Source organism: Candoia aspera, chromosome 1 (genome assembly GCF_035149785.1).
Source record: "Candoia aspera isolate rCanAsp1 chromosome 1, rCanAsp1.hap2, whole genome shotgun sequence".
Lineage (NCBI taxonomy): Eukaryota > Metazoa > Chordata > Lepidosauria > Squamata > Boidae > Candoia > Candoia aspera.
Window position 1 is genome coordinate 159,555,502 of NC_086153.1, and position 14,921 is coordinate 159,570,422.

Genomic DNA, 14,921 nt, shown 5'->3' on the forward strand with positions numbered 1-14,921 from the left:
CTGCCTTGAAATAATATAATGGCTGATTCTCCACAAATGAATAATTAAAAATAAAGCATATGTTTCACTGCCCTTTGTTACATCCTGTTAGCAATACTGCTTGGGATGCGATCTTGTGACACTGGAAATATCATCAAGGGCACAATTGTATGCACAATCCTTACCATGGAATGTTCCACCAAAATCAGTGGTGTTTCTTTCCAGCTGAACATTCATGGAATTGCACTGTCAGATAAATGAGCCATATCTCCTCTTCCAACATTACTTCCCATGGTGGTCCATCTCAGCTGAAGATTCTTTCTCCTAGAGTCTAGACGCAAGTCCTCCACAAAGTTCAAAAGTAGTCCAATGTGACTTCTGAGAGAGTGAGCCTAACAAACCTTGAGGATTCCAGGTTTCCTGTCTTTGCCCAAGTGGAACGTTGTGCATATACACATACTCCCTTTTGGGGTAAGCCGTGTTATACAAACCACAAAAAAGGAGGAAAAAAGTCAGCAAAGGTAGGCAGGCAGGCAGGCAGCAGACAGGAAGGGAGATAGGCAGACATTTAGTTCTCTATTTGGCAGAGCATATATGCTGCTTTAATTTTCTCTAGCTGAATGCCTACACACCTGTTTTATAAAATAAGGTTAAAAATTACACATAAAAGTCAAACCAATGACAACTAACTCACAGTTCCAAGCCTTGGTCAATAAACAAATTTAATATCCCAAACATACCAAAAAAGCCACACTGCAGAAAGGAACACTTTATGTCACATCTGTCCCCCAAATCTGCTCAAAAGCCAGGTTTCAATGGTCTTTCTAAAGTCCAGTAAGGTTGAAGCCATGTGGATTGCTGGGGAAATGAAGTTTCAGAGAACAGCAGCTGAAACAGCCCATCTCCAATACCCCTGAAGCAGACATTCTCTGAGTGAAGAGAGGCAGAGGTGCCCTCCACACCTAGGCTGACCATACGTACCGTTTTGAGTGGGACAGTTCCTTTTTTTAACATTTCCTGACCGTCCCATCGTTTTACTATGAATGTCAATTTTGTCCCATTTTTTAAAAACGTCGGAGCCGTTATTGGGAAAAGCGAGAAAAATTGAAATTGAAAGGGAGGCTGACTTACCCATTGGCAGTAGTTCTCAATCCGGCAGGAAACCTAGAGTGGAACAGCAGGAACAGCTGATCGGCAGTGAGCAAAAGGAAGAGTCACTGCCGCCAATCAGTGCAGTGGAAGACGGTCAGAAAAGCGCGCCCAGCAGAAAAGAAGCCGATTGGCTCTCAGGCCAAAATGGCGGGAAGAAAATAAAATAAAAGGGCACGCCAGAGAGGAACAGGTTGTCGGGGACAACCATTCACTAGACTCCTCCATTCCTGTCCTCCTGTCCCAGCTCGCCGCTGCCCTCAGCCCTCCTGCACTCCTCCAGCCTCCTGCTGCCTCGTTCCTGTCCTCCCATCCCAGCCTGCCACTGCCCTCAGCCCTCCTGCAACCTCTCCACCCAACACCACCCCTGCACCAGCCTCTCCAGACCCAACCATTGCCACACCTCCCCCTCCTGCGCCTTCCCAGCTTACTGTCGATTACGTTTTTTATCGTCTTTCATGAATACAGAGTATTACATAAGTTTAACCCCATCCCGTTTTGCCATCCCAATGTCCTGTTTTTGTCTCAAGGAAATATGGTCAGCCTACTCTTTCACCTGATTTTATTGGGTGGGTAGATACAATTGGAAGAAGGCAGTGTGAGTTAAAAAGATTCCCAGACTGCAAGATCTGTTCAGTGTGACCCTGTCTGGAACTAGAGATAGAATCTTCCTGGAGTCAGATGGTTTCTAACCCAAAGCCACTCCGCCTTGCTGGGATTAAACTTGTTCCTCCCCGCCATCCACACCTTCTCAGCCTCCAAACACCAGAGTAAGACCTTGATTGCCTAGAGTTGAAAAAGGCAAAGTTCAATATCAGCAACATAATTATGACACCTGACGTCATATCAATGAATCATCTCTGCCAGCAATTTCATTTAAATGTTAAATAGAAGTAAGTAGTGTGCCACACCTTGTAGCATTCCATAACCAAGACACCTAGAGCTTGACCCCTTCCTCCAATTACTACCACTTGAGATAGGGAAAGAGGAGGAAATCTACCTAAAGCTAGTTCACACCGTACTACTTACTGTACCTCTCCATTTTACTACCCTTGCAAAACATCCTTGTTTCTTATTCATCACTCTCTCTCAGCCCAGCTGACCTCACAGGGTTGTTGTTGTTGTGGAGAAAATAGGAAGAGGAAGGAGTGTTAGGTATGTTCGCCACCTTGAGTTATTTATAAAAATAATAATAAAGGCGGGATAGAAAATAAATAAATAAATAAATAAATTGTTTTTTGTTCTTTAAACTTCTACTTCTCTCTTTCTGAGAAAGTTCAGTTCTATCCAGCTACAGCTTCCTTGGTCTCCCCTCACTCTCCACCCACTCACACTTCTTTCACATACTTGCTTTGCAATTCAGTCTTAATTCATTCTCTTATATGATCAAACCATCTCAAGGTCCTTCTTTCATACTGGTCATTCATGTTTTATTCAAACCACATTCATTTAGAACCCACTCATTCTAAACCCCATCTCTTCTTGTTTTACCATATTTCATAAGTACCTCATTCTCATTACTTTTATGTTTGTCATGACACACCCACCTCTCTCTTCCACAGAATGAAGTAGGTAGAAGCACGCCCTTTTACAAAGCCATTTTCACTTCTTTCAACAGACATTCATTTCTCAAAACAGACCATATAATGCCCATTTTCTTCTATAAGCATTTGTATTTCTTAAAATGTTTCAATCCATTTCCCCATCTTTAGTAAACATTGTACAAAGGTACACACAATTATCTATTTTTTAAATGTTTCACCACTTATGTATTACTTGCAATTGTTTATTCAATTTTCCTTGTTAACACAATTATCTTGGTCTTTCATACACTCATACTCAGATGCCTGCTCTTGGTTGCCTCATACCATCTGTTTGATATTTACTTCAAATCATTCAGGTTCAAAGCCAAAAACATAATATCTTCTATGAACAAAATTACATGCAGATGCACATCCCCAAATAACATATCTCTAATGCCACCACAAGTATTCCTTATGCATTTACCCATAAATATAATAAACAACTAAGGGGATATTACACTTCCTTATCTTCTTTCCTGCTCAGTGTTGAACCAGTAGTTAAGTACTCCATTTATTCTCACAACATTGTACTTGCATCATATTCTGTTCTTACTGCATTCAGGAATCAACTTTCAATTCTATATTCATGTGAAACATTCCATAATCTATCATTGCTCCAGCTATACCATCTACACCTGAAGCCTTACCATTTTTCAACATTCTCACAGTATTTACAATTTCATTTTCATATTTTTTCTTGCATGCTAACATTTATAACATATATTTCAATCACATTTTTTGATGTAATACAATCTTCCCCCATTAATTTCTAAAATACCCAGAATATTGAGTCCACAACCCTGGAGTAGAAAAGAAATCCCTAATTCCATGATCACCTTTCACTGTAGCCTAACATGCAAGTATCACCAGTTTATGCATTCCTATTTTTATACACACCCACAATGATTTAGATAAAAATTCATACTATCTGACATACATTGTAGTAGCCCTTTTATTTATAATTAAATCGATATTCTTAGTTTCCTGTATGTATTCACAAACTCCACACCATAAGATCTTTATTCAGATCTACTATTCCCTTCTTCTTTCTCTTAGTTTCATAGATACATAAGATATGTATTTTCTTTTCTTTTTTTCATTTCTCTCATTAATTCAGGTTTTTACCTTTTACTCCACTTACATTCCAAGTCATAATTTTCCATATACATGGCCATCACCTAATGGGCCAATAATTGCTGACCTCCCCAGCCCACATAGCTTAATTTTAAAAAAAGTTATATATACATACAGTATATTAAACAGAGGCAGGGGAGAAAAAGATGAAGAAGAAATAAAACAACTATACAAAGGGGGGGGGAGAGAAAAAACCAGCCTAACTTTAAAACTCATCAATACACCTTGACTATAAAATAATATTGACAGTTCTTTCTATTACATCAGTAAAATGCCAGTTCAGAAAGCAAACACACATCTCTAATCCAAAATTATAAATCTGGGATTGCATTCTCTTTCCAACAATGAAGGGTAACATTTTTACTGCCCCTCTCCCATGTTTGATAAATCCATAATCCTTATATAGAGGTCAAACCCATCATTGCTTTGCTCTTGCATCACTATTTAGTAACCCAGAGAAGGTGTAGATCAGAGGTGCCAAACATGTGGCCCATAGGCCACATGCAACCCACAACACTCCCGAGTGTGGCCTGAACCAATTTAAAATGCAATTGGGAAATATTTAACAAAATAAAATAAAAATAGGTAATAGTAACATTTTAAAACTAAATAATAATATTCACCAACCACCAAAAAAACTGGGCTCATGAGGAGTCCTGCACAGGTTCGCCATCTTGGCTTAGCTGCAGCATGGCCGGTCTCTTAGCCCTGCCACAGTGCAGACTGAACAGGAGCACCATGTGACAAGAGTTCCTTCTCTGTCTGCACTGCAGCAACCCCAAGCACCCCAAGCACCCCGGGGTGCTGCAATTAAGCAAGCTTGTGCCTTTTCCCCAGACAGCAGGCAAGCAGCCTTCTACCGGTAACCAACCTGCTCCAGACTACCCCCCAGGGCCATAACTGGGGGGGTGGGGTGCCAAAATAGTATTTGTATACTGAATGTTTTATTAATTTAATGTATAATAGAATAATAAAACTTGCTAACACCTCCCTCACCAACCCATGGGGGGGTTGCAGAATCCATGTGTGCCCCAGGTGACAAAAACCCTAGTTGCAGGCCTGCCCCCCCCCACAAGGCTCCAGTGCAACAAAGAAGCACCTCCCTCCAAAACAGGTTGAATTAAGTTCTTCGCTCCCTCCAAAAAAGGCTTAAATTCCCTTCTCCCTCCAGAAAAGATTTAATTAATATCTGTTGAGTTTTGGACTGCGCAAGGTCCATGATCATTGTTAACTTTATAAAAAATTCAATTTGTAAATTAATAATAATTAAATTGTAAGTAATGCATCCAAAAAAGAAGAAAAGAATGGTGGGGGGGGATGAAAGAGAGGTGGGTGATCGAAATGCTATAATGCTTTTGATAAAATGGTTTCTGGCAAAAGATGCCAAGTTTCTAGCAAAGAATATTAAATGAGTTTTGAATCTTCTTGTAGTGATACATTCTGTAATGATTTTGAATCTATTCAGAACATATTAAAACATAAATTTGAATGCTTCTTTTTATTTATTTATTTTCTATCCTGACTTTATTGTTTTTATAAATAACTCAAGGCGGCGAACATACCTAATCCTCCTTCCTCCTCCTCTTTTCCCCACAACAACAACCCTGTGAGGTGGGTTAGGCTGAGAGAGAGCGACTGGCCCAAGGTCACCCAGCCGGCTTTCACACCTAAGGTGGGACTAGAACTCACAGCCTCCTGGTTTCTAGCCTGGTGCCTTAACCACTAGACCAAACTGGCTCTCTATCTATAATTTATAGATAGATTTAGATAGAAATAGAACTAATTATAGATAATTTAGTCAAATTCATAATATTACATTAATTTTATGTATTAGTCATATCTAGTTCCTTTCTTATTTTAATAGGTTGATGTACTATATCAACCTATTGTATTTACTCTACTCATATATATATATTGCACCGGAAAATTTTTCCTCTATATCTAAGTAGAATAAATTGAAAAACAAGTTACAGTTTTACATTTATCACAATATGAATTAACCTTTTTGTTTCTTTTTTTGTCATAGGCATAACTGTTATTTTATCAATGACTGAATTTGTACAGCATCAACACTATATATTGTGAGCTAGTCATCTTTAGAAAACACTAACCGGCAAAATTCTCACACAGCCGGCTTAAAAGAAAGGAGGTAGGCAGGAATCTGAGAAATCCTGTTCTGCTTTGTGGTATATTTCCATCCTTCCTTTTCTCTCGTGCAGAATGCCAGGCTTCAACTTTATCTGGAAATTATAGCCTTTTGTCTGGAGCCTCTCCTCTATGAATAGCCATTTCTTGTGAAGAGAAACAAAGTAAGCAAGAGGAAGTGGTTATCAAGCTTCAGACACAGCACTCAGGAGTCATAGCAGTGGTATCCGTGACAATTCTTGTGATAGCGGTATGCAATTTTTTATACATTACATTAGAGTGAATAGAGCCCCATTAATTTCATTAATCACCATCAGATCTGATTCAGGGGACAAATCTGAAGTGATGCCTTCTTAAAAAATAAGCAACTTTGCACTTATAAAGGAACTATGTCAGGCAGCCCCTGCTTATTAAAGCAGGGAAGTTGTACATTTTAACCATTTTTGATAAGTATATGGGCTAAGCATGCTGTTTGCACCTTAAAAGTTATTGCCTATAAGACACAGCTAATCCTATGGCGCTGGTCACAGCAGGCACCACTGTACATTCATGTGAGGTTTACAAAATTGCCAATTAGTATTATATGATAATAACTCTGCATGGTGTTCATTTAAAATGCATAGCAATCATGACTTACTAGTCTGCATGAAATTCTATATACAGCATGCCTTTGGGGAAGTCTCTTTATGTAAGCTTGCAATTGTGACTTAAGAAAACAAGAAATAAACTAAGACTCAGACAAAGAAGTCCATCTGAATACTGAAGATGGTAACTAAAAGCTTCTATGAAATATACAGATTATTATGAAACACTCAACCCTAGCAGTATGCTACTGCCTGTTTTATTTTCATTATGAATTTATTTAGCACCATGGTAACAATGACCCCCGCTCCCCATCACTAACATTAGTAATAAAAATCCTGGTAATGTTAAAAGATGGAATGCACCATCAATTGCAAAGTGGTGGAAACAATCTTGCTAGAGGATTTTGCTAACCTACTTATGGAATATGTTTCCACTTTATTTAATTTTTCAATTCAAGTCATTGATGTGCTTTAATCAATATGACACGACTAAAATTGCTGCTATAAAACCCAAATATTGAGGTAACTGGTTTTTGTTGTTTTTTTTAACCCAATGCTAGGCATTTCTGGCATTGCTTTAATTCATGTCATTAACTCCTTCCAGGGTTTTTAATCACAAGTTCATTGATGTTAAGTACTTTTGATTCAGTTCTCATTATCCTCATAAATACTCCTTTTCAAAAGAAACACACCAGAAGAAATGTGAAATTGAACACTCATGAAAAGAAGTTACACAGGGTTTGTTTGTTTTTTGTAGTTTTGTTTTGTACAAAGCAATCTAAAGTTGGAAAATCTATTATCAACAATGCATTCATGTAGATTTCTACAACGAGCATGTCTTGCTTATTATCAATTGCTTGTCTTGCTTATTAATCCTGGCTTGAGGAATAAAGCCTTTATTGAGGACAATCTATACATGGATGTGGAGAGTATTAATGGTACAGTTTTGCTTGGGTTTGAAAGGAAACATTTTATCCTTGGAACTCCCCAAGGAGCCATCCATTAAACTAATAATCAGTGTACTGAGCTGTCAGTGTTGCCTTTTCCAGCATGACATCCTCAAGAGGTGTTGAAACGATTCCCATATTCTTTAGCTACAAAGGCCTGTCAGCTTGGGATTGTGGGAGATGAAGTCCAGCACTTTGGGAAAACCCAGATGGGGAAGTTGGATGCTCTGATTTCTGGTCAGAGAGCCTTTCCACTGGAAATTCCTGGCCTAAGCCTGGGAGCTTGTGGCAGCCTAGCAAAGGTTACTTTTCCATTTTGCCATTGCCATCGAAATACAGCATCCCAGAGCAGTGGACTCGCGTATAAAAAAAAAAAAGAGCAGGCCGGTTGAAGCGTTGGCAGGAGAGAAGGAAACTGTATCCTTGCATTTGGATTGCTCGGGTCTCCGGAGGCCGTCTTTAAACTTGAGTTGAGCAATTCTGCTTCTGTTTCTCCAGCAGTGTGGGTTAAAGAGCACGGAAGAAATCTTTCCCGATTAGGGGAAGGAAGGAGTTGCTGAGCGCCTAATGTTTGTTCGAGTTCTGCTTAAGAGCCACGTGGAAAGCGTCTTCTGCCATTCAAAACACCCAAACACACCCCTTCTGCACGCGCTCAAAAGCGCTTTCCCGGACCCCGCGCCGCCCGTTGCGCCGTCCCACGGACCCCTGCTGCAGACGCCGGCCTTCAACCTTCGCTCCAGCGCCGCCCCGCCAAGACGACGAGGCCGCCGGCTGCACAAATGAAGGGCTGGAAAAGAAGCCGAACGCCTCCCGGACGCATCCCTCGGTCTAGGGATTCCAGCGGCGGTCTGTAAGGCCTCGGGGCAGGAGCGGAGGACTGCGACGCGTTTGCAAACCCCAGGCTGGGTCGCCTCCGCTTCCTTCTGCGCCTGGACGGTGGCTCCTCGCTCCCAACCATCTTGAGGGAGGGAAGCTAGCTGGCGCCTTGCCTGCCTGTCTTTCTCCCTCCCCGAAAGCAGCTGGGCTGCTCGGATAACGTCATCGCTTCCGCCCAGCTTCCTCCTCCTGTTGGCGGTGGCGCTAAGAATCCAACATGGAGTAAAGAGACAGCGATGGGGCTCGGACGGGGCCGCCGGCTGCAGCACTATCCGGGCGGGTTGGCCGACGCGGCGCCCCGCTGCCTTCCCGCGCGCTGAGCGCCCTTCCGTCGCAGCTCCCGTCTCTCTCGCAGCCCTGCGCTTGGCAGCCAACGAGGCCTTAGCAAACTGCCTGGCTTCCTTCCTTTTCCCTCCCCATCCCTGCCCCCTTCCCCCCTCCGCCCGCCCGCTTTCCAGCGAAGCCGAGGCGGTCTCTCCCCGCATCCTTCGAGCTCGCTCGGTCTCTTTCTCTTTACCCTCAATGTGAAGCTTAGAAAAAATGAAGAAGTGCAGCCGGGCTGCCCGCGGCGGGGGATGAGTTTTGAGAGGGAGAAAATGACCGAGGAAACCCATCCAGACGAGTAAGTGTCCGACGAGCAGAAGGGGGGAGGGGGCGCATGCATGTAAACATCTGGTGAGGCGAGGTGCTCGATCTGGTCGTGGCGAGCTTTTCTCGGGAGTCGTGTTGCCCCCAGTCCCCGGGTGATCGCAAAAGAAGTGCAAGCTTTGCGGTTATCCCACGTCTGGGTCGCCTCGCCGGGAGCCTTTGGCTTCCCCAGCGCCCCACTTCTTGGTGTTGCTGGAGTCGTTGGCGCAGGGCGTGCAGCGCCCCGGTTCTGCAGCCTGCTGTGTTCGGAGAGGGAATGTTACACAGCTCCCCTCTGGCAAGGGGGCGAGGAGGCGGATAGAAGTATCGGTGGACTTTTTCAGGATCCGTTTAGACGGGTTTTTTCCCTCTCTTATCTGCGTTCTTCTTCATACTTCAGCCTTGAGGGTCACTATTGATGCCGGGGTCCCCCCTTTCTCTGCCACCCCTTGCACCCACTTCTCACTTCTCCCCTGCCTAGTGGTTTTTTTTTTTCAGCATTCACATCCGCCATTTCTTTCTTTTTTTTTTCTTGACTTGCTCTCATTTGCATACCACATTTCCATTCATAAAAAACACCATCCGAGGCCAGGAGTCTGCTCGGACCGTGGGAGAGAGACACCTCGGGAGGGGGGGGAGGGAAAAGGTTTGATCGCTGTTGCAAGGCGGGTTCGGGCTGCCAGATGAGGGGAGGCAGGCAGGCTTCGGGTCTCCTTTCTCCTCCGCCCCCCGCGCGGTGGCGGGGGAGCGGATCGCAGCGGTGCTTGCCTGGCTGGGCCTTGGCTACTCTGAAGCTGCCCTGCGGGGAAGCGGGTGGGAGAGAGAATTTTAGGCACGGCAGCCTTGCTGCGTTCAGCTCATTGTTAGCCTTGTAGCCGGTCGGGAACGTCGCTTGGGCTGTGAGAGTGTGAATTGAAGAAATGGGGGGGGGGGGCGGCCGAGGAGACGGCGGGATAAACCATTAATGGTAGTCTGCGCACGTAAAAGTTTGTTAACTTCCAACCAAACCCATCTCAACGTGCTTCCAGTCTACACTTAATCTCCCCGCAGCCGCGCCTCTCCTTTGAGGCACGGCGTTCTTTAAAATTGCCTGTGTGGCGGGGTGGGGCTCCTTGGTGGTAAAAGGTGACCTGGCTCGCCCGCAAGGAGTATAACTCCCTCTCGATGTCTGGCTCGGGCTAAGCTGTTTTTGCTCCCTCCGGCTGCATATGGCTGGATTCTTTTCTCCCTTTTTTTGTGAATAAGACAGGTTCCCGTTGTTGTCACATGATCCTGACATTCATAAATCCGGTAACCTTCAGCCTTCGTTCATTCACTCGCTCGCTTGCGCTGCTGGCCTGTCCTTACCTTTCTTGAATTGTTGGCGAAACGTGGGGGAGGGGGAATAAGAAACACTTCAAAAAGATTAGGAAATGGATTTTCTCTAAATAGTACTTATCGCTTAAAAGAAAGCATCTCTTCCATTCTGGAAATGGGAAGTGACTCACATTTTTTTCTTGTTTTTCTAATGCAAGGCTTGATGGTGAAGGTTATAAAATGCACATCCGTAGAGAGGATGTAGCTGTTGCTAATTCAGTTTTGTGGAAAGGGGGGAGGAGAGCCAGAGGGAAAGAGCAGCTCTTACATAAATGCCTTTGCCAGTTTATGGCTGAGCTTGACAAAGATGGACTATTTTGGAATATTTTAGACTGCTTCAATATTCCTTGCACCTGCAATCTGTATATAATCTGCAGCTGCCACACAGCTGTGAGCCCAGCATTGAGAAGCATAAAAATAAAAAGAACATGGCCTTTCACGCTAGAAACAGAGCAAGGCTGAGTTTGAAATGCAGATGACTAGTTTGTGGCTTGTGCGTGGTACATTTATGGTTCAGTGTACTGCGTGAATCTGAGCAACTGGGCTAATTCAGTGAACAGTAGTTAAATGTGAGAGCCAGTTTGGTGTAGGGGTTAAGGCATCAGGCCAGAAACTGGGAGACGTGAGTTCTAGTCCCACCTTGGGCACGAAGCCAGCTGGGTGACCTTGGTCAGTCCCTCTCTCTCAGCCCCAGGAAGCAGGCAGAGGCAAACCACTTCTGAAAAACCTTGCCAAGAAAACTGCAGGGACTAGTCGAGGCAATTGCCAGGAGTCAAACACTGACTTGAAGACAACACACACACACACACAAAGTTAAATGAACCATCAGTACTGTGTTGTGTGAGCACAGCCCAAGTGAGACAAAATGGGTTCTGGGCCTGAAACAGTACAAGGTCTTGGTTGCTCTGCTGTGATGTCAGTAGGCTGTTCAGTCTTGCTCACGATGTTTGTTTGTCGCTGCTCCCCGGCAAGCATGTTTAGGCTGCAACTTGCAGCATTTCTCAGACAGCTTCTGGACATAGTGACTTGGGTTCGTGACTTCTGGGTAGACTTAGAGAGTAGCATTTTTTAGACTGGCCATCCTAGTTTTTCTTAGAGTGGGAAAATGAAAGATGCTCATAGAAGACAACTTAGAAATCCTGGCTCTGCAGTGGCTTGGCGGCACTGTATCTTCTTGTCACTTCCCTCTTTCTCTCCCTTCTCCCTACCACCAGAGTGAGAAATGTGGAAACAACTGGAACTTCTGAGTTGAAAAAAAGCTCTACCCCTATATAAGTGAGCAGTAGATAAGGCTGAGAAGTGAAGGCCTTGCGTATATTGGTGGGGTGGTGGTGGTCCTAGCGTGGTATATTTTAATGCTATTGTATATTTCAGTGTTGCACTTCAGTATTGTAGATCTGGAACCAAACAATAGTCTGCAGCTAGAAAACAGAGGCTGACTTGCATCCAAACATTTTCTGTGGGTGGCTGCCTTGATTTTTCATCTGAAGAATCTCCTTGCAAAACATACCTGAGACTGTAGCAAAAGTAATAATTTTTGTTTAATACTCGTTAAATATTTTTACTTACCTTGGTGGCTTACTCCTAAGCTGAAACTAGTGCTCACTGGAGTAAAGTCATCTAGCATTCCATCTGCCTGCATGTAAGTAAATGTAGCCTAAATGAAGAGCTAAATAAAATACAGAAACCTGTGAATATAATACCTGCAGCAAGGTGCCTATGTTGTATTTTATGTGTTGGCAAAAGCCACAGGTTTGGGCAACAACCACAAAACATGCTGCATATTTTGTGGGGCCAAGAAAACTGCAAAGCTCCTTGACCGTTTTCTAGGAGGCACTTTGACACAAACCTGTCTGGCATGGATACAAGATGAGGATATAAACGATAGCCTAGTCATTTCCACCGATGGCCAGAACTATTTTAGTCCTGGCAGCAGCAAGTTAGGAGATTTGTCTGCTGTAAGCCACAATTTTTAGCATTTGTGTATAATATAGAACATGCTGTAATGAAAACATATAAATCCAACTCCCAGGAATGGTAAAATCAGGATGAGCAAATTTGTACAGCAACAGTGGGCTGTATTGACAATGCATAATGAACTAGTGAGCTACAGCCATCTTACATTGTATGTTTTTAGTATTATGTTTTTGGTACCATAAACCTGGTGGTCTGCATTATATTTGAAAATTAAACTATCCCCATTTCTTTTGCTTACTGTTCTAACATCTAAGCAGCCATTTTTGCCAATATTTTCCCAAGTTTCTCTCTAATAATATGAGGATTTTGAGAGTTTAAATTTTATCTCCCTCTGCTGTAATAGGTTTATATGCTACATCTCTGTGGCTCTTCCTATTGCTTTTCATAAGCCAAATGTTTCTGTTCCAGGACATCCCATCATGTTGAGATTGGCCTGGCTTGGCAAGAAGAAACATATGAGCACAGCTGAAGTGTTTTGACGTTTGGATATCATTTAGTCAGCATTATTTTTGATCGTTTATCAAAATGATCGAAAGTTAGTAGCAAACCTCTGACTCTTACATATGTTACAGGACACCATGTGATGTGACCTGATCACATCATTTCATTTATCCCCAGAAAAACAGTGCAAGACATTTCCTCATGGTGTATTATGTCAACTACAGTTAGAGAGGAATTGGAACATTAATACTTTAACAGCTCAGTCTTACCAACATGCCACTTAAATAGTAGGTTGGAAAAATGAGATTATTGATCAGCTTTAATGTATTTTCTTGTAAAGGTTTGGTTACTGGTCAGCTTCAATTTTATTTCCTTTTCTGAAAAAAATAGTGAATACATTTTAGAAGCTGATTATATCATTACTGCCCATGAAGTTATCGCCCATAATAGGGGGTTTCACCATAGAACCCTGAGGTTCTGTGAGAACTTTATGGGGTTCTCTGAGACTAAGGGCATGAAATTCTAATGCAGCCAATTTTCTACCACTAAGAGTTCTGCCTTTCAATCAGGTCCTGGGAATATATCGATATCTTAACTAATAGTTCCACTGCCTGAAAAAGTTTGCAAATCTCTGTCCTATAGTACTATGGGTATATAAATGCTTAGAGAGGGATACTCAGTTCATTCTCTCAGCACTCAGTGCAACTGTGTTTTGATATTTATGTTTCAGCCACCTAAGCTGATGTGATAACACCATTAAAATGTGTCAAACTCTTAAAAATTTTGAAGTTGGTAACATGTAACATAAATATTCCTAAAAGACTCCAGTTGGAAAAATATAGAAGTCCAATGTTGCTAATTTCACTAAGGCGACAATGAGGAAATAACAGATAAAATGTATGCATGCCTTAGTAGAAAGTCCCACTAAATTCAGTTCAGTTGTTTGCAGAGAACTGGGCATTAGATTGCACGGTGTAAAAGTTCCTTGCTTCCCCTTGCAGTGTTGTGTGGTCTCCTGGTAGATATTTCTGTAGGACATCTTTCATACCTTCAAATTGTGATTGTCAGCTGGCATTTAATTTGGTAGTTTCCATTTCATCTATCCCCTTTCCAATGTAAAATAAACTGTCAGATTGCAATTCTGCAATTTATTCCAGGGTGACTCCATCAGAGTTGGTGTATTCCTTCAAAACAAGCTTGTCCTATCAACATCAGTCCTGGGCGACAAAGTTAACCTTGTTTTGTGCATTAGTGTTTAATGTATAAGAAATCTTTAACAGGAAGGAAAGGAGTTGTAGCATTATTATAGCCTGTAGTTGAAGACATAAATGGAATTCAGTTGCATGCAGTTAACTACTGGAGCAATTGTACAATTCAACACCATCAGCAGGGCTTGCTGTATATGTGTCTCAGCAGTAAGCTGGGTTGTTTGTATGTTTGTGTCTGACTCTCTTGCCCATTCATTCCCTTTCACATGCAGACACACACTCCACTAACTTACCAGGGACCTTGTGACATCCCCTGCTTTGGATTCTTGTTCTGTAGACTGTAAAGCTGCCCGGTGTAAGGTTTCTGTATGTGGCAAGTATGTTCTTGCCCATGGGAATTTCCTGTGTGATATGAAAGAAGCATGAAAAAAAAGGGAGGAGAGTTTCTAGGAAGTGTCGGAATCGTGGCAGATTTGGTCCTGAAACTTGCTACATGTACACTACTTTCAGCTACTTGGAAGGAAATCAAGGCTTTCCTTTGTGGGGCGATGTATGTGTGCATATTTTTGGCTGAGGTCCACTGTAGAAGAGTGTGCTTCCTTCTCTTGCCTGTGATGTATATAAGCTCTTCTAGCCTCAGAAACCTGGTCTCTGATGGAACGTTTAATGTTCTATACATCTATATTGTTTTTTAATGAGTAACACCTGCATCTAATAGCTTTTGAGTTGTTTTTTCTTTGAGAAATGGGGACAATGTTTCTAATTGCTGGAGGGAAGGTTTTTGTAAAAGGGCATCTTGGATAATTGATTCTTAAATCAGATACTTTTAGAATTCCTTTCTCTCCTTTCTGGTATTAGATTTGCGTCGTACCCAAACCACTTTAAATTAATTGCAAATCTTGAACATGAAGATCA

The 14,921-nt window shown here is 42.5% G+C and overlaps 1 protein-coding gene across 1 annotated transcript in view; it reads left to right on the top strand.

The window, feature by feature from the left end:
- The first annotated feature begins 8,429 nt into the window (after positions 1-8,429).
- Positions 8,430-14,921, top strand: part of SPRED2 (sprouty related EVH1 domain containing 2) — an 83,538-nt gene continuing 77,046 nt past the window's right edge. Inside the window, exon 1 of the mRNA XM_063316641.1 lies at positions 8,430-9,019. Coding sequence (XP_063172711.1) covers positions 8,973-9,019 — 47 coding nt within the window. The 5' untranslated portion in view covers positions 8,430-8,972. The remainder of the gene's footprint in view (positions 9,020-14,921) is intronic.